The 20,586-nt window shown below is 43.2% G+C and overlaps 1 protein-coding gene across 7 annotated transcripts in view; it reads right to left on the bottom strand.

The window, feature by feature from the left end:
* The window catches only part of epha4l (eph receptor A4, like), a 53,985-nt gene that overhangs the window by 13,655 nt on the left and 19,744 nt on the right, over nucleotides 1-20,586 (bottom strand). For 4 of the 7 annotated variants that reach the window (XM_038692984.1, XM_038692991.1, XM_038692990.1 and 1 more), the window contains exons 4-10: nucleotides 17,583-17,738; nucleotides 10,588-10,923; nucleotides 4,718-4,842; nucleotides 4,424-4,583; nucleotides 3,186-3,297; nucleotides 1,146-1,204; nucleotides 563-676 (exon numbers count right to left, since the gene is read on the bottom strand). In XM_038692984.1, the coding sequence (XP_038548912.1) occupies nucleotides 563-676; nucleotides 1,146-1,204; nucleotides 3,186-3,297; nucleotides 4,424-4,583; nucleotides 4,718-4,842; nucleotides 10,588-10,923; nucleotides 17,583-17,738 (1,062 nt within the window). The remainder of the gene's footprint in view (nucleotides 1-562; nucleotides 677-1,145; nucleotides 1,205-3,185; nucleotides 3,298-4,423; nucleotides 4,584-4,717; nucleotides 4,843-10,587; nucleotides 10,924-17,582; nucleotides 17,739-20,586) is intronic. The other 3 variants (XM_038692988.1, XM_038692986.1, XM_038692987.1) reach the window with 3 other exon arrangements.

The raw sequence follows: 20,586 nt of genomic DNA, 5'->3' as shown, positions 1-20,586 counted from the left end.
AGGGAGTAGGTGATGGTGTGTGCCTGTGTGTGTTTGTGTGTATGTGTGCAGGTTAGAAGGGGTCCACATTAAACATTGATCAGGGTCCCTAATCCCTCACTCCCCTCCTCCGCTCAGCCACTGGAGCAGAGAGAGAGGGGAAATGGATATTGATTCTTTCTCTTTATTATTTTGTCATTGGATGACTTTTCTCTGGCCACAGGAATAGCACGGACAACATATTTAGCCTCCACAGATTTTTTTACTCTTTGGCCTCTCTAGAGGCAGACCAAATGTTATTGTCTGAGAAAACAATGTTTTTTTTATTTATTCTCAAGGAGCACATGAGAGCAAACACAGCCACACAAAAACATGAATAACTGAGAACGATATGCTGGCAGCACAATAATTGCATAAACGAACGCCAAATATACAATTATCCCATTAAGCGGATGCTTTTACCCAATGTTACAATATTCCTTACTGCAAACGCTCCCTATAACACTACATTTATAATAATTGATCCAAAGAATGGCTGAATGAACTGAAATCGCCGGATTAAAATAAAAACGTAGCTCCTCACCAATGCCAATTACTTTCTCAATCTTGATACAGGAGGCGTCGATCTCTTTGGCAAACTCACGGACGGCTTGGTTTGGGTCCTCATAGGTAAAGGGGTCAACGTATATCCTCACTCCTGAGGAAAGAGGTTTGGAAAGAAAGGAAGGAAGGAAGCAAGCAAAAGAAAGAAGGGAGTGAAAAGTGAAGGTTAATTCATTCCGGCAAATACACTCCATCTGTTCTTTATTTCCATCATGCTGCAGGCTACACCGCCTTCCTCTGTGGAACCTCCTCCTTCTCCTCCTCCTTTCTTCTCTCCATACCTCGCTTCACACTCTAACTCCATTGCTTTTCATGTCACTACGGCTGACTCCAATGAAGATGGAGCTCATTAACTTGAAATGTTTGTGGGACACAAATAGCACTGCTGATGACTTGATAATGAGGTGTTAGGATGCAAGTCCATTAACTTCAAAATAGTTTGCCTTTTTCCCCAATTTTATGTGCTTCATTTGCCGTTTCGGGTGCATGCACATGAGCACACCTGACAGCGCTAATGTTTTTCAGTTATAGAGTGTGTTGGTGGAGTGTTAACTATGAGTTACCTTGATGTAAGTGCTTCTCTTCGTCAGAGTCCTGCTTGGCCTTGCTGTACTTACTCCTTCTGGGGGGAAAAACAGCGGGACGGTCACTCACAGCAACAACAGCTCATGTAGAATTTCAAGTTTCAAATGTTGGGGAGAATGTCAATTGAAATTAAAAACAAAGCATCTGTATCTCATGTAAAAACAAAAAATATAAAATAATAATGGAACACAAGCGTCAATTCAGTAAACCCTAATTAAAACTTAAACCAAGACTCCAAACCCACTTATACATGAATTAAATTATGTGAAGTGGCGACACAATCACTCATTACTGATGAGACATTGAGATTCTTGTTTGATGTTAATTATTTATTAAAGCGAACTCATTACAAAGACAGAAACGGCTTTTGAATGCTAACCCAATGTGATGTTGGCACTGATGGCACTTCTGTCTCTTCGTTATGAGGGTAAAAGCTTCAAAAGAATAGTTCAACATTTTGTGAAATACGCTTTTTAGCCAGGTATTAACCCAGTGCTGGATTAGAAAATTGAAACCACTCTCATGACTATCTATTAATTATAAATCTACAAGCAGGAGTTATCTTAGCATAGCATAAAGAAAGTGTTTTTCCCAAAATGCCAAACTATTCCTTTTAGATAAAATATACAGTATAGCTCCTTCTGGACCAGATTCAACATTAAAAGTCCAAAGATATATAATATATAATCCAAAGATATAATATAAAAGTAGCATGAGTACTTATATGTATATATGTTTGACTATATTTAGCTAATCATATGGGGTTTTTATTTTTACATTGGCGTTTTCCTACTTTAAGTCAAACACATCCTTCAGCGCTGAAGGTTTCTGAAGGGCACTGAGCATATAGCAGCAAATCAATCCCAGAGAAGATGCACTTAAATCCCCCTGAATCCCCTCTGGCAGCCTGACACCTGTGCTTATATCGATGTGTTGGGTCAGTGGTGGAAATGACCAGATGTCTGAGTCATTGTCCTCCTCTATGGTTGTGTAATGATGGTAAACGGCTACATGATTACAGTCCCTCCCCACAATCACAGGATGGCCGCAGCAGCACAATGACAGTGGCCGTCACATGCATATAAAAAAGGGAGAGTCAACCACCTGCTTGGCTGGGAAGAGAGGCAATCACATGGCTAAGAGAGGACACACACACAAACACACATAATAAACAGCCCCCTTCATTTCCCATCATCCTCAACCCCAATACACACATACAAACAATGATTTGGTTTCCATATGAAGAGGCACACTCACACATAAAGGGATCAACGCATGCCCATAAAAGGTACATACACACACTAGCAGGAATCAGCACACAAACTATTAACACACCCCTCCTCGCCAGTGCCACCACACACATGAAAACAATACTTTTCACATAGGGTTGTGCACGCACATAAACAACCCCAACACACACACACACAAGGTTGTAGTTAACACCCTGAGGTGAGGCAGCCCCATCTGCATGTAATCCCATCTCTGTGACGGTGCTTTGTCCTGCTCGCTGGTTAACACCCTGAGATTGGTTCACTGCAAATCCACCTGATGCCTCTCTGTCTCTCTCTGTATTCTATCTCCTACTTTTCATTGCCCGCTTATCTCATTGTCCGCCCTCCTAGCCCTCTTTCTCTTTTTTTCTCCTCTCTCATTCTCTTCATGGCGGTCAGCAAGAAAATAACTAGCGGCCGGGATTACAGTCACTAGCTGAGAGATAGAGGGATGGAAGGATGGGAGGAGCGGGGATGGATGCAGAGGACAGGGAGCGAGGGGTCGCTGATTGCATCTTTTCAGCTGTCGGAGCTGTCAATCATGTCTCCGGTGTGGCGAGTTATCACTCATCTGATGTGAGTGAGTTGCACTAGCTGCCTGGCTCAGTGTGTGTGTGTTTTGAGTGACGTCCATCTCATGACAGTTACTTTTCCCGGTGCTAAGCAAGACATCCCCCATCTGAGAGGAAAGAGGGAGAGACAGAAAGCAGAAGGGACAGAGGGAAGAAGAAGAGGGATGACGCTCACCTTCGGCTGATGACGAAAGCACTGATAAGGATGATCAGGAGGACCACGCTGCCCACCACTGACACCAATAACACTGTGGAGTTGGCCCCGTCACCTATAATGGGAGCTGGGACTGAGGAAAAAGGAAGGACAGATGGGGGGAAGAAAAGGAAAGGGAGGATGGTTGGACAAAGACAAAGAGCAAAGTCAATATCATTGAGCTTGATCGGGTCGCCGCACATGAAAGAGCCAGTGTACATTCTGTGATTGTCAAAGCCATTGACACCCCCCCTCCCTACACACACACATCCTCCCATGTCTCTCTTCCTATAACACTGAGACAATGACAGCTCATTAGGATGCATGCTTGACCATGTCATTATCATGCGCTACTGTCTCTGTATCTATCTGCATTACAAAGGGGACATCTGGGTTTACAGTGCATCTCTGTAACTGTCTATGCCATAATCTCCCATAAACAGTTACACAGCATAAATATATGATATTTATTAGAGTTAAGCTAAGGTGTGTTTGATTACATATCGGTCTGGGCTGAACATTCAGTTTTTCACCTTTTATTTCCCCTTAGCTTTAAGGTTGTTAACATCATGTTATTCCGTGCTGTCTGAAAGTACATATTTACTGAATATATTTTGTATCAGCTTATCCCAGGATTCTGTGTTTTTTGTGGCTGCTCCATTGCATCAAATGTAAATATCTGGAAACTTCAAGAAAAGTTATGTAGGTTTTAACAGTGGGGTTTTAGAGGCTAATTGAATGAAATTTTGTCCACCCATGTAGGGGAGCTGTTACTGTTATTATCTTAGGGTCGTATAGAGTTTTAGAGTCTGGTGGAAGAATTGAATACTTCATTTTTGGCTTTAAAATGATAACATTGAAGGTCACTAAGTAGCTATGAGCAGCTTCCAACAAAGAAATATCAGAAATTGTATCATTCTTCAAAAACTCATTTAGGGTGAACCCTAGCTAGCTGGCACATCCACTGAGACTCAGTGCAATTGAATAATGGAAGCTACTCAAGTTGCCAGTCAGGTGCCGGTGCCCAGTATCATTCATCTTTTATAGACGACAGCTATTTTGATTAATGACTCTACAATGAAGGAGACAAACTCGTAAAAGATGCTATCATTGCAGGATTTTGCCGAAACAGGTGTGAGAGAGCTGGCGAGCTTCTCTAGCTCTGCAGTGCACTGATGATATCAAGGCAAGCTGAGCAGAAGTGGCGTGGCTGAACTCACCGGAGTTGGTCATAAACTCAAACGGGCCGCTGAATTCCCCGTAGCCGGCCGCCGTGCGAGCGCGCACGTGGAACACATAGGAAGTGAGGGGGGTGAGACCCTTGATGTCAGTGTTCCTTGCCGAGGTTTTTATGATTCTGTAGCTTCTTTCATTTTGGTCCTGAGGTGAGACATGAAAAGAGACAAAGATAAAACAATCTGATGTGGTATTCTTGTGTGGCAGTCTGTTGAAATGTATTGCTTTTTTGGAGATTATTTCTTCAACAGAAACTAAGTCTCCCATGGGACCCTCACCTTCTCGTAGTACTTGACTTCATACTCCAAGATTACCCCATTGGCTCTATCTGGTGGCTGCCAGGCCAGTGAGATGGTGTGTCTTGTGATATCCTTTGCCAGGATGGAAGTCACAGGCGAGGGAGCTAGTGAGATGATCAAAGAAAGACAGAAAAAAAACAATTTTAGCCGACTTTCTCCCCCAGTCCTCCTTGTTGTTTTCAGCCTTGGAAATACCAAGTCTCTTTGTGTTGATCTCTCTAAATCCCTCACTATTTGGTCCTGCTGAGAAAGTCAAACATTACACCAGGCCACAAGGCAATCACTCCCATTTGTCTTTAAACTTGGCTTCCATTCAAAATCTGAGACAGAGCTGTATGGCCACACAACTGAACTGCCAAAGCTAGAGTATATAGCATTTCTCTATTTCTCAATTAATGATTGGCATCAATAAAACAGATTCAATTTCCCGCAGGCTGATACTAGCATCCCAGCCACTTTTCCTACAGGCTGGCAAAATAATGTCAAACTTCATTTTCTGCAAATACCCAGGTCACCCTGGGAAACCTTATGCTGCTTCAAAGTTTGGCTCGGAACGCTTGAAATGAGCTCAAAGCCTTTTTTTCTTCTTTTTTTTTTTGTCTTCAAGAGAGCAAATCAATTGGTTTTCATTAAAGCTTCAGTGAGCGATCTTATCTCAAGGCCTTTCTGCTGCAGCTGATAATGAGGCCATATTTCAAGCAGCTGTGCTATCTGCGTTCAGACGCCTTTAACATGTGAAGGTTAAAGCACAGATAATGGCTTACACCCGTCTCCTCCCTCCAGTGTGTCGCCACTGCACAAATCACACCTCTATCTTCAGGAAGTCTGACAACACTAAAATTGGGTCATGCACACTCTTGACAGTACAAAGAGAAATCCATAGGCGTAGGAGAGATAGTGTTGTAAACAGAGATCCACTCATGTACACAATCAGATTGAGTTTTGAGCAGACAAGAAGATATATGGTGGGACACGTGGAGTTATAGACAGAGAAATAAAAGGTTACATGGATGAACACACAACTAAGATAAAAAAGACCAAAGAGAGAAACACACACACTCACACATCTCCTGCACTTTGGGGGTTCTAGCACTGGCGTTTCATTGCGGCCCCTGCTCTTACAAGGAGTAAATCTTTGACCTCTGGTCCTCAGTGATACTGTAACCTTACTCGTTCCAGACCATCTGCCTTTTAAACAATTACAGTGGGATGATTAATGAGGGGTTCGCGGTCCACCGATTATGATTGGATTATCTATGACATTATATACATTCTCATCACTTTGACCAGGGGCTCCAGGGAGCCTAGCCCTCAAGGTAATGCTAACAAAACCCTGCTTTTAGCTGGGGATTGAGTTCAAACAGGCCTGGAATTCAAGCACCAGCCACGGATTGAGTTTCAGTGTGGTGAAGAAGCGGCAGGAGGGGGGCGGAGGGTTGTGACTGGTGGGGGTTGAGATGGAGATTGAGAGGGATGGGATTGCAGACATCTCTTGGTAAATAGATTAACCTAAGGTTGTGTAATCCTCTTGGCCTAATGTGTTGCATCTCTGTTAAACAATTAGATGGCGGCCATTTGTATCCCTCCGATCAATCTTAGCCGGCAGCAAGAACCAATTTGAAGGCCCTCCTGGGGCTGACCGAGGACGCTCTAGCTCAGAAAGAAAACCCCTGAGGGGTCACAGGCCTTCGTTCCCCCAAGGTAACCCACACATCCATCTTTCCTCCAAAGATGACAGATATGGCAATTTAATTGTGTTCGCCTCCTCTTGTTGCGTTTTTATTTTTCCCTCGACTTACGTGAGGATAAAGATGAGTGATTTTCTGAGTGGTCCCTTCTGAGGTTATCTACATGAGATGGCAAGGTTAAAAACAGCCCAGACACGAAATAGGTGATCCATCAAGGCCAAGTTTTATGACTTGTTAAATATTAATTTGTCAGAGGAATACCTAAAAAGCATACTGATACACAAACAAATGGGAAATATTGTCTAAAACCATGTGTGCTCAAAGTGTACAGAGCTGATGCAAGACTAAACCCGACACGTCTATCCTGAAAAGTTTAACCTGAGGTTGCAACTTGGGCAGACCATCCTAGACAAGCCGGCCTCTGTAGATGAATTTAAATATGTGGGGCAGATCTGTAATTTCTTACTGCCTCCTGAATGCGTGGGCTAAAAACGCTGGTGGAATAATAAGTTAGATTCAATGAATATTCAGATCTCATTTTAGAATTGCGTGCTCCAAGAAAAAAAAATAAAAATTCACAGCCTGCAACACACATACCCAGCAACAAAAAAGGACCTCATTATACAAATAGAAAGATAGAAATTCACATAGAAAAACACACACCTACTCCCATTATCTCACACAGACAGCGAAAAACTTAATCATACTACCTAGGCATACATTATAATGAGTAAAAACCTGGCAGAGGCAAATAGAGTTCTGGGAATGATTTGCTTTGAAAAATCACCCTCCCCGGACAATAGTGGAGGTTCAGTTTTTTGCAGACGGTTGTGAGGTTTTGTCTCTGCATGGAACACACTTTGGGAAGTGAGCAAGTTTGTCTTTGCGAGCATGTTCATCACAAAGTAGTTGTGTTGCGAGGAGCAGCTGTGGTCGGTGCAAGCAGTTGCACGAATATGCGGTCTATTACAGTTTGACATTAAAAGAGACGGGCCGGGGTGCACATGTGGTTGCCAGATTGGAGTCACTCGATTTTGCTGCCGCTGAGGAAAAATAGCCAAGGAGGGAGCCGTTTTTCAGGGTGTCGAGGAAAATGGCTCCTGCGTACAAGATCCTTCCCCCACGCCTGGAAAGCCAGCTCCCCGAACACATTTCCACATGTACGTCTGTCCATTTTGCCAGAGAGATGGAAACTCACACACATGTGCGCTGACAGACGTGCCCACACACACTCTCTGTCGTGCACTAATTCACTTTTAGTCACCTAAGCTTGCCAAGTATTTTGTATGGAGACATAAACACCTCACTCTCCGACTCTCTGACTCTCTTTCCCTCGTTCTCACACATGCACACACACACACACACACACACACACACACACAAGTGCTGGATCCCATAAAGGGGGAAAAAACATCAGTTTACAGCCAGGGGTCAGTTCAAAGCTTGGACATCCCCCCTCTGTCCCCTCCTTTTCCTCATGTAGTCAGGGTGAAAGGGTTACACCCTGGCTGATTTACGACAGAGGAATTGTTCATGGCGAGACGTGGAATCTTACCTCTTAAGGCACACATACACACTCACACACACATACACATGCCTGGTCACAAATGCATACACAAGCAATCAACAATACTCCATGTCCTAATTTCTTGCGGCATATTTCTCCGCTGCACCTCTATCAGTTTTCCTCTCACGCAAAAATACGTAAGTGCTCCTCCCTTCCAACCTGCCTACCTCACTTCTTCCTCCCTAGCCAAAATTTGAACTTTTATGGAAAGGCGGTGCCTTTTCCACAGCACTTATAAATCCTAATAAATCTATCATAATAAATGTGTAATCCACGATGTCTGGATGAGGGGAGGCGATACAGAGAGAGGGACAGCCACAGATGACTGGCTGGATTACCAGCGGCTGAAACCAGAGCTTCCAAAGCCCCTACCGAGCATTAGCAGGGAGAAATCCAATCAGTCTGGAGCTATTCTCTTTAACACACACACACACATGCACACAAATTTGATAGAGACACGCACACCCGGAGACACATAGAGGACATTGTTTGAGAGGCAAATGTAGATCATCTACAGCCATGAGTGTACAAACATTCTGTGTAGCACATTTTCTCACTTTTAGCCAAGCATGCAGTCAGTTCTGCACATGTGCAAACACACACGAACCATAATAGAGCTTCCAGCTGCAGCCTTCATATAACTAATCCTGGGGAACAGTTGTGAAACATGCACCAGTGACGAGCCAAAGGCAACATCATCTATATCTTACAACTTGAAGTCAGCAGATTAGCCTCGAGCAACCTCAGGGGGACACCGCTGTGTATGTGTGCGCGTGTATGTCTGTGCGTGTTCCTACGTCTTTGTATGAATCCATGTGTGAGAGTGTGCACTTTTTTTTGGACAACTGTGTGTCAGTGTGACCATACTGACATGCTATTACGAGCCCTCAGCCTGGACTCCAGGGTGTGCTCCATTACAGCTCCCACACATGCCTGTCTGGCAAGACTCACAGATCTCCCACAGGCAGCACATCCATTCATCTCTATCTTCCTGACCCCAGCTGATAAATCAAGCCACCGTGCCCTTAAATTGCCAGGACGCGGCCTATTCAAGATATTCGCTTTTCCCAGGGACGGAAATTAGTGATAAAAAAAAAGACACAAAAAGGCACTTAGCTTGCCACCCAAGAGCAGAGCAGTAAAGAAGACCAAGGTAATGATCGGCTATAAGTGGAGGAGAGCAGGGAGGGATGAAGAGAAAAGGCCAGGGTCGTAAAATCCATTTGCACAACAACCAGTTACAAAATGGCTAAATGACAAAACAACAGGAGGCTTTGAACGCACCCACAGGCAAGTGGGCTCTTCTCCAGCTCCGGAGGAGAGGCTGTTTTCATGGATGTATTCTACTAGAATAATCACACACACACACACACACACAGCATTTGTAATGAAGCCTCCACAGATCAATACAACTCATCTAATTCATTAGCTTGAGAGCTAAATATAGCACGTTGCCCCTATCTTCAGCCTAGGTTTCATATGCCTAATTACGCAAAACTCAAGTGAAATATTGCAGAAAATCATTTCCCACAGCAGAGAATCCATCATCCTCCTCAGTAATCAACCAGCCTTCACTCAAATTATTTGCAGCTTTAATAAACATGTTTTGACACGCAGCTTGCCCCTCCAAAACGTACTTCAAGCGCTCAGTGTAGCAAACCTGTGCTCTGCATCAAATATAAGCCCCCACACACAACTACAAAGCCTCTCTACCAACATACACTCTTTCTTATACATGCCCACAGAGACAAGTCTGGAATCTAACTAAATGTCCTAAATGTAGACTAAGCACTCAGAACGATCATTCAGTACATCAAAAGGTCCATAATAGTTACTGAATGGACTTCTGGGGAGATAATATTTTTCAACTGTAGTTTCTAATGTCAAGAATGAACTTTCAGTGCCAATTTGAATTCATCTCTAGGGTTACTTAAGATTTGATGAACAAATAACTATGGCTAAAGGTAACCATGGTTACATATAGTTTAAAATATCGTATGCACATGTAAACTTTTAATTAAAAATATGTTAAGTGTCCTAATAAACAATCTGTAGAAGCTATTTTCTGTATCCATTTTATAAGGAGCGTTTTGTTTAGTGACTCCTATTTCCTTATAGTTTTCTCTTCTATTGTACATATACACCATGGTGATTAATGGCATTGTATGCAGATCCCGGCAAAGCCATATCCACGTATTGCCTAAAAACATGTAATTTGTAGTGTCAACCATGACATATTTTAATGGGGTTCAAAATATATTGGTATGTCAATATATCGGGCCAATAAGTGTTGCCCACTTCCAGTCAGATTGACATAACACTTATTTATTCTTAAATGAATCAATGCTGCACTGGTCACTTATAGAAAGTCTTTACCCTACAAGCAATATGATTATCACAAAGCATTAGCTAACTAAAGCTGCACTTCAGGGACAAGATCAGGTGCTGAGAGGTTGTCATGAAATCTGTCTTGGTGATGACTTCCTTTAGCTGTTGGAACTTAGCCCACACCCTTGTCCCTGTGTACTACCTTTTCCTTTCCACTAACCATACCCGAATCATCCACACACTCAAACCATCATTGGCTGTCTTACCGGCCTGGTTGGTGGTGACAGTCACAGACACGGCTTGCTCCGGCCCAGGGCTCTGAGGCGAGACTCCGTTCACCGCCCACACCTCGAAGGTGTAGTTGGTGTGGGCCTGCAGCTCGTTGATGGACACCCTGGTTCCCTTCAAGCTCAGCTGCTGGGGGCTGAAGTGGATGCTGTTACCGCAGGGCTGACAGTGCCGGCCGTCGGGCCCGCAGCGCTTACACACCACATTGTATGTCAAATCTTGGCGTCCTCCTGAGATCCGGGGCGGGCTCCACTCCAGGTTTACTGAGGTCTCGTTCACGTTGGAGATGAGGTGGACAGGCGCTGACGGAGGGCCTGTGGAGGAGGAAGAAAGAGGAAAGAGTTGATATTATTACCAGCAGTGGTTAGAAGCCAAATGCTAAGCAGCTACATAGTTACAGAGTAGAAAGAGCTACATTATATGACCACATGATGAAAAAAATATTTTTGTTCTAGTAAAAAAGAATACACTAAATTAGTGATCGCAATATTAAAAATAAGGTTTTTGTGAATAGAAAACGCCAGAAAGAAAGTCTCCAATGGGTCAGGTAATTAATTCTTTCCATACTTACATATAACAAAGATGTAAATGTGTAATTGACTGGGTTGTCTCTTTATTGAGAGTTGAGACTTCTTGAATTCCCTTTTAATGTCCTGTCCATTACAGCGAGGGAGGATCCAATTTCACCTCAGTTAATTCAGCCACCTTAACTGAAATCCAATAGGCCAGCAGATTTCTTTCCCATTCACATGTCGAATCAGCTGGAGGTGGCAGAGCGCCGAGCCCGCTTTAAGGCACCCACTCAATAAATTTAGACAAAGTTTGCTTTGGACCCTGCTATTAAGTTCCTGCTTTGATGTAAGGCCTACCCGCTGTAGTTTCATACGAGTAACAGCTCCACAACACAAACTCCCCTGCTAATAAATCCCAATTTACATGTCAGCTCTATTGTAATGAATGTGTTTTTTTACGTTGCTTTCAAACATAAGCGATGGTAATTGACTTAACGCTCTCTCTCTCTCTCTCTTGCTCTCTTCCCCCCTGTCTCGCTCGCTCTCTCTCTGACTAATGAAGCGCACGCGAGCGGGCTGGGGGGATCGATGCAGGGTGAAATATGAACGCTAGTCCATCCACAGACGAATCATTTCACAACGGAAATTAATTATCAGTGTTATTTTTGGAGGAGCGGAGTGGCCATGAGTGATTTCGCAGAGACGCAGAGAGCAGCAGAGGGGACAGTGTGTAGGAGTGTGTGCACACGGTCGCACGAGGACGAATAAGTGCGCTGTTGTGCGCTGTGTGTTGCCGTATTAATGGAGACGTGGAAGTACATTTGTACCCAGGGTGCATGCGTCTTCGCAAGACGCTCATGCTGCATTTGTATAGCCTGGACTCATGTATGCCAGCATTAGTTTGGCAGATACTAGTCTAGGGAAGCTAAGGCTGTGAGGAAGGAGATGGAGACGGACAGAAGGAGAAGACAAACACCGTCTGTTCATCCAGGAAGCAGAAAGCCACTGATTAGTGTGGAAGGAGCAGGTCTGGATAGTTGGAGGAAGAGATGGAGGGAGGGATGGAGGGGACGCAAATGTACGATGGCAGGTGAGGAGGGTGTAACACACAAGCAGTGAATACCCACAGTGAGTTAATATTAGCGAGATTTAACTTCCCCTTACGAATTGCAGTCTCCCATGAAAATCTATTAATACATTCTCGTTAAAAAATCTGATAAAGCAGCACCCCTCCCACCCCCCACCGCACACCCTTCTTCCCCGCTTTTGCACCTCCTCGCCCACATTTCATCCCTCTCTCTTTTCACCTCATTCTCTCCGCTCGCTTCTCAGACAATGGGAACACGTTACAGATGGGGTTTCTAAATTAAGGTGTCTACACCCAACCGTCATTATAATAGTGTCTTTGTCAGTGTGCTAGGTTCAACTAACCTCTGCTCCTTTCAATCCTCAGTAATGTGCTGTGCGAGATTCACTATAGAGCTATTACTTGGCTGTTATCTGGACTTATGGTGTCATAAACTGAACAACAGGACAAAGGTAATATTAATGTTGCCAGTCAGCGTCAGAGAATGTGTGTGCTCTTGTTCTGTTTTAGTCCAGGCAGGGGTAAAAACATGAAAATCCTCCCAAATGAAGAGATGTGTTATTTCTCACTTACAGGCATAAATAAAGGAGATTTTCGGAATTCAAGCAATTGTTTGACATTTAGGGGGATTACATTTACTTGCTTTCTTGCTGAGTATTGGGCAAGAAGATGGATAACATTCTTGTATTTGTATGCTAGCTATGAAGGTGGAGCTAGGAAACGGTTAGCTTAGCTTAGCATAAAGACTTAAAGCGGGGGTAAACACTTGAGTTTTGTATGGATTTAACAAAAATATAATGTGTTAATTAATTATCTTTAGAGGAGTTGGTAGGTGGTTTATTTCCTTTGGAGAGCAGGCTGTTTCCCCCTTCTTCTAGTTTTTATGTGACTGCAATTTCCTTAAAAATATTGGTTATCAGAGTCTGTTTGTCGGCAAGTGTGTGTATAATCACCTCAGGAAGATTATTTTGTTTGTTTGTTGCTATGGCAAGAGTTGCAAACAGTGTTATATAACTCTATGACTGTAAAGATTTAAACACTTTCCACCATATGTCAGTGTTCCCTCCTGCATTCCACACGCACATACAAACTACCTTTGGCTGTACCTGTTGCTCTCCCAGAATGCACCAGTGGGAGCAAGGGAGCGTGGGAGAGCCGTCGGCTGTGACTGACACCCGGTAATTAATCCTGGGAGAGAGAGTGGCGGGGGGGAAACGGGGACGCAACGCTCACACAACCTTCGTACAACGTTAGCTCAACATAGCCTTAAAATTCACAGTCCTTACGGGTGCAATCCAGAGGGAGACTTACAAAGTTTCTCCTGAAGAAAGTTCGTGATTTCTTTTTCCCTCTTCTCCTTTTCCTTTCATTAATAGCCTCGCAATTTGTTCAGAGCGTTATTTCTTTCTTTCCTGACGCACCTTGGTTTCCACCTCCCCCTTTTTAAATCTGTCTTTCTCATTTTTCCTTCACTCCTGTTCTCCTTATTTCCTCTCTGCATGCTCCCACCCTCTCCTTCTCGTCTCCCTTTTTCTCTTTCTTTCATCCCTCTCTCCTTCTGTCTCTTTCTATCAGTAATTGTTAGCCGAGTGTTGCACAGGGCCGAGGTAGAGAGCAGGCTAAATTGGCCAGAACATTGACCCCTCTATTACCATCCGGCTGGGATTCATTCAATGCCCCCTCGAGTCCTTCCCGATCTAGGTTCATTCCTCCCTCCATCCCTCCCTCTTTCTCTACCAAACCGCCACTAAGAAAACTGAGGAAAATCTGAGAAACACATCAAGGGCCAACAGAAACCCCAAAATGGGGAACACCCCCTCCTTATAACCTGAACGCAGTGGAGCAACCAGCTCCCACGGGTGTCTGTCCCTGGTCCTCATTACCGCCCTGTGGTGTTTGAGTGTGTATTTATACACACCCACATTTATTCATGAAAGTATATATAAATATATATTTCCCTGAACCTATTTTACTATTGTGAACTAAACTGCATGTTTATGATTTGAGTTGCAATGTGTGTTGTTGGGATGTTAACATGGATTCTAAGGGATGGTTTCTAAAATAAAAATGATTCAGTGTTGTGTGCTATATAAATATCTGCCTATCAACTATGTGGACTCTAATGCTAAAAGAACATTTTTGTACAGTTCCCTATGGATCGCAAGAGGGGTAACAATCTTTAATTCAATTAAAATTCAAATAAAAAACATTTGTGGCATTTTTCAATGCATATAGAAAGCAAATACAAAATCAAAAACAACAACAAAGGTACGATAAAATAAATGGCAAAGAGGCAAGCACGGAAACACAAAAAATAATATAACTCATTGATCCTGCCAGGTTTCTCTGGCAGGTTGATCCTGTGTGGGAGGCAAACGATTGGATTGTCTCTTGTTTCTAATCTGGAATGTTTTGATCAAGTGTAGCACACGTTAACCACCTATCAAAAGAACAATTGCTGCAGAGCAAAGGTGCAAGAAAGCGCTGACAGATAGAAAACAGCAGGAGTAACAGGCCTGCACACAAACAGTCACACAATGACGGAATTACACATCCAGTTTTAATCATCATCTTGCATTGCTAGACTTGGAGCTATGAGAGGGGAAAAGCGTTTTCAATTACTCTCCCCCTCCCCTCCCACACACACACACACACACAGACAGACATGCACCCCAATTACCAGAGATGCTGGCTCTTTCCCAGCCTGACCTTCAGCAAGGCAAACAGGGAAATGATTTTAAGATGATTTTTTGTTCCTTCATCTGCTCTGTTCATGACTCTGAGTGGGTTTCGAGAGAAAGAGAGAGAGAGAGACTGAAAACAAAACGTGGATGAGGAGGATGTGTGAGTGACAGCTGTAATTACAGAGCTCTACCATGTGGGTGAGAAGTAAAAAAAAAAAAAAAAAAAAAAAAAAAATGCGTGAGGAAGGAAAACAGCAGACGACAGACAGGGTGAGGGTTCAAAGATCAAATGTTGATCGGCTGACGAGCCGAGGGCAAAGGTCGGTGAGAGAGTCCCGCTAATGTTTGGTTCTTAACTGTGGAGTTAGGAACGTAGTAGAGATGGCATGGCATGGTCCTATAAAATGAGCCAAGTAATGAGCTTTGACAGCTGTTGCTTGCAGCAGCCGTACGTAAATGCCATACTGACTAACAGGACAATAGATGAGCTCCAAGCTCATTCATTAAAAGAGGGGTAGTAACTCAATACGTGACAAAACCGTAAGGGGGTAGGCCTTTGACATAGTAGAAATGCTGTTTATTAATGTTTAATAAAAATAATAAAGTTTGTGATGTTTATGTTTTGTTCGTGTCTATGTTATTTAGTAACCTCTTTGTTTCATGCTCTATGTGCTGCAGCTTTCTTTGCCAGGATGCTCCTGTAAAACAGTTTTTTAATCTTGGTGAGGCAGTACTCTTGGTAAATGTATTTAATAGAAATAGGTGAAAATGTTTACTAAAGAACAAACAATCCAAAAATCCACCTTAAAAACAGGTTTTGAAAATAAAATTAGCAACACAGATGAACGAAACAGCTGTAGAATTTGTTTGGACAAATAATAATTTTTACTGATACAGATGATGTTCCCTATTAAGTGGTTAGAAAAGCAATGGTTGCCCACATTGCCTTAGAGCAAGACATTGTTATAGGGCTGCAACTAAAAATAATTTGGTGATTGATTAATCTGTTATTTTCTCAAAATAACACACAGTGAGGTCATCAAATGCCTTACTTTGTCTGACCAGTCTGAAACCTAAAAATATTAAAATTATTTTAATGACAAGAAAAAGCAGCAAATTCTAAATGAAAATCCAGAACCAATAAATATTTGGCATTCTTGCTTGAAAACTGACTTAAATGATTAATCAGCTATCACCATCATAACTAGTTGGCAAATAATTTTCTGTCGGACTAATCGATTAATCAACTCATCGCTGCAGCTCTACAATGTTGCTGGGACATATTCACATAAACAAAAAACTATTCTACTACTTTCTATTGGCAGTTTCTATGACGCAAGACATAAAAGCTTTTCTTAAACCCTTTTAGTGATACTTAGAAACGTCAGCATTTAGCACCAACGGTGTAGCCGAAATGTAACAATCAAGGATGTTGCAGATTATCATCTTGATGAAGCACACATTTTATTTCATCTTAAAACTATTCCAAAATAGAGCATTGTTTATGATCCTGCATAGGTACTATATGGCAGGGGAATAATTAGAAGCCGTTCAGTTTTGATGCTGCTTAGACAGTTAAGCGTTATGCAGGAGGGGTTCGGCTGCTCTGATTCAATAAACTGTTTTGCTGAGTGATGAATCCACAGGAACTTCACACATCATTTGGGCCAAATGACGAGCCAACAATGAGCTAAGCAACTTAACAGATGTTTTGGATGTTAAAACTGTTTTAGGACACATGCTCCCTCATACAAACGTCTGTCATATGTAAGTACGAATGCTGTTATTTTCCTGGGAAATTAGAGTGTAAGGCTTTGTGTGTTATGTGCGTTAATTTGTGTGTATTTCTACCACTATGAACTCCCAGATCTATGAGTCAGAGAGGGAATGAAGTCTAAAAAAGGAAGAGGTGTCATTAGGCAACAGGGCTGTTAACAATATTTGTTATCACAGTCATGTTGAGTCGGGGGGAGGATTGGAAGGACCTCATTCACCAGTGGTTGACTCATAGCTTGGTGGACCAAATATGAGACGCACACTGAGAAATAAAAACCTCAGCTCGATGCATTCCTGTATTTGGTTCCCTTTTCTTTCTCTGTGGCATTTTAACCCCTTAATCTATCACAATATCATAACCATTCTCTGCATACATCTCCAGTTTTCCATCTGCCCTTGTTTTTCCACTGTTTTCGTCACCTCCCTGCATCTCCGCTAACATTTTATCTCTATTTGTCCTTCTCTATCGTCCTCGCCTTCCTCTGCTGTTTTGTGGTCTCTCTGTGGAAGACTGAGTCTGCGATGCCGCGGTTTATACCCTCATTAGTTCTCTGTCACCATGACTGATCACTAAGTACCACCTGGAATCAAAAGACACCTATTAAACCAGCAGCCGCCTGCTTTATGTGTGTGTAGAAAGACTTTCTCGGTGTGTGAGGGGGTTATTCAGGCTGACATTACATGAGAGGGAGAGAGATACAGAATCCCTGACCATGTTTAGGCAAAAGCAATCACTCAGTATATGTGTTAGGTCTTCTTTTCCACAACATTAGTGAGCTACTAGCACTTGCTTAGCAAGATATTTTAAGCTGTTTACAAATCATTGTAAATCACAGCCCGTCATGGCTTACTGGTCAAATATTGCATATTGTGTATTACAATGTTCTGTATGCGTTGCAAGTTGGTCTACTTACGGGTGCAGTGCATGGATGCCGGGTCCGTTTCAGAGCGGAAGTATCCCTTGTCGCAGACGCAGGAGGTTGATCCCTCCCTGACGGAGTAGCTTTGGAGCGGACACTTGGAACAGGAGCCATCAGTGGCCAAAGCACGGTAGTAACCAATCTTACAGGCTAAAAGACAACAAGGACACAGAGGAGGGTAGTTTGGTTAGATGTGATGCCAACATCAGCTGGGTACTGCTTTAACCTGTCATACAAGTATATCATGTAAAGGACTTTTAAACTAGAGAGAAAGGTTCTAGAGACAAGACTAAGTCTACAGCTATGCTAACGGTTCTGCAAGGCTATACGTAGGCATACCGGTGCTTTTTGCTTAATGCTAACATCAGCATGATAACATGCTCACAAAGACAATGCTGATGTTTAACAGGTGTGATGTTTACAGTTTTAACCATCTTAGTTTAGCCAGTTAGCATGCTAACATTTGCTTATTACCACAAAAAACACTGGCTGACGGGAATGCCATTAGTTTTGCAGGTTTTTAGTCAGACAGACATTTCCATCTCTAATAAAAGCATCCAGCACAAGTATCACAAATGAAGTTGATGTAAGTGTCTGTCTAAGGTTTTGATACAAAGGTGGTGTTGCAATAGCATTGTACTTGATATCAAATTGCTGTTTTCAAATGGAAAACTGTGATCTTGCCCATTTTCCCCCAATTTGCATCAACAAAACAATATGTTGCCCAGAGGCCTCTACTTCACTCCCCAGTCCTCCCTCACTTTGTCTTAATTTTCCATCTTTAGTGCATTCTCCGCTTTCTCCTTTCTCACGAACCTGCATTCTATTATCAAAAACAGCAGAACAGGAGTAAAGGGTGCTATTTCCACACAAGAGAAAAGATCAAATAACTACATCTTGTCTTTTTCACAAGTTTAAGCTATGCTCTATTGGCAAGACTTGGAGTCACTGTGAAACCAAAGCCATTGGCGTTTCAGACCATTTAACAAACAAATGCCACCACACTTGGCACTCCAGGTGCTCTGTCACTCTCACAAGGCTGTTTTCTCTCTGTGGTGCCTAACACACCCACACCTACACCCACACCTCAGTCTTAAGTGGTAACCCAAGTGACACTTTTCCTGCATTTGGCGACAGTGCTCGATTTTCTTTTGAGTGACAGTTTGATTGGAGGGGTCGTGTTTCAAGAGTTTCTTCCTCATCTACCCGTTTCTATAATGGCCGGGGAAACCTAGCAGGGTTATATTTCACCCTCTGAGCATTGAACCAGAAGAGCAGGACAAAAGAACAATTCTCTGAGAGGTGCGGTGCAGACAGTCGCGACACCGATTGGACCAAATAACCTGTCAATCAATAAGGCTGCTGTGTGCTTGGCAGTGGGCGACAAATGGTATTGAGGCCGGAGGGTCGGTGGCTTAGGTTTTGGTAGAGTGGGCGGTGTGTGTGAATGTGTGTGTATGTGTGTCTGTCTGTCTTGTTATGATGTTAAAAGACCCATTGGAGACAGATGGGTAAATCCATACCAATGTAAATCAGATAATTACACACTTATAGTCTGAAGGGGTAAAGTGATCCCACTTGTACACACACATGTAGTCTTCCTGTCTTCATAAGCACATACACAACCCAGACCTAAAAGCACAGTTAAAATGCAGGGAATTAAATGCCATAGTCATAAATCCATCAGTGGATCCTACACACAACAGTCACATAAACAAACTCCCACATGTGTTCACCGCACTAGAAATCAAATCAGTGCTTATCCAAACACACCACAGTGAAGAGAAGATCTGTACTCCAACAAAAACACGCATTCCACCAATCACCCAACATGCTCACACATACAAACAGAAAACGAAATCCACAAACCCCCTAAAATACAGGGAAATCCCTCTCTTGGAGGCGTAATAAAGTCAGGCTCTTTGCCCCGCAGCCGCACTTCTCTAGCAGCTGGATTAGCCTGGCGTGGCATTAACCGAGCCAGGCTAGCTGCTACCTGCTGAGTCATTCTTTGCCCGTTCCCACTCAGTCAATCAGGGCTAAATCCCTGCCGCTTCACTCGCTAACGCTAAGCTAAGGGTCCCTTTGATTGTAGCCTGCAGGGGTGCGTGAAGCCTCCGTTTCTTTTCTTCAAAAAAAGGGGAGATTAGTTGGGATGGGCTTTGTGTTATCTCTCTATCTTTAAAGCAATCTTTCAACATCCAGTCGGATCACTAGAGACAGAGGGACACTGGGATTTGTGGGTATTGTTTAAGAGGCTGTGACCGCTTCAGGTGACAAAACACAAAGTTGCTGTTAGGGTTTGTACATGTGCGCTGACCAGGAAAGTGTCCAGAGTTGAGAGTGGGGTCAACCAGCTGTTTGAGATGATGCCCCTATGCTAAAAGCTGGAGGGAGAGTTAATTGAGTCCCATGCTTCACAGCCTTTGGGTCTGAGCCTCTTTAAAGAGACACAGTCTAAGAGCAGGCTACCTCAAACTGTGCACGGTTGATGAGTTTTTCACTCATCAATTATTAAGCTGTCCCAGGCTGACCCCAGAGTCCCAACAGGCTGTCCCAGAATTCTTTGCCCAACTCCAAATCTGTGTTTGCCATAGTCATCCTCTGGCATCTTCATATGCGGTTTGAATCTCTGCATTTCAGAAACGGTGTTTGAATATGTGATGTCAACATATGAGGGCTTGTTTATAGCAGCGACTGCCCTGCAGAAAGGAACAGTAGAGGGAAAAAAGAGAGGTCGATATCCAAGTAAAGCTGGGGAATTTGCTTCCTATTAAGAGTGTCAGTATGTGTGTGAGGGAAGAGACCGCAGTAGTGGGTGGTCCAAGAGACCGTGGCTTCAGAGAGGAATCTCCCTTAAGACTCGCTGGATTTATCACTGTCCGGGCCAGCCCTGGCAAACCCACACATAGGCGCAAATACAGACACACATGAACACACATGCGTTTAGTTTTTTATGGGATTTGAGCTGAGAAGCCCTCATCATATCCTCTCATAC

This window comes from Micropterus salmoides, unplaced genomic scaffold, assembly GCF_014851395.1.
Source record: "Micropterus salmoides isolate LMB-PRFRI ecotype aquatic unplaced genomic scaffold, ASM1485139v1 Ms_hic_scaffold_3, whole genome shotgun sequence".
NCBI classification, from domain to species: domain Eukaryota; kingdom Metazoa; phylum Chordata; class Actinopteri; order Centrarchiformes; family Centrarchidae; genus Micropterus; species Micropterus salmoides.
Note: the sequence above shows the minus strand (reverse complement) of the source record. Positions and strands in the feature narration are given on the sequence as shown.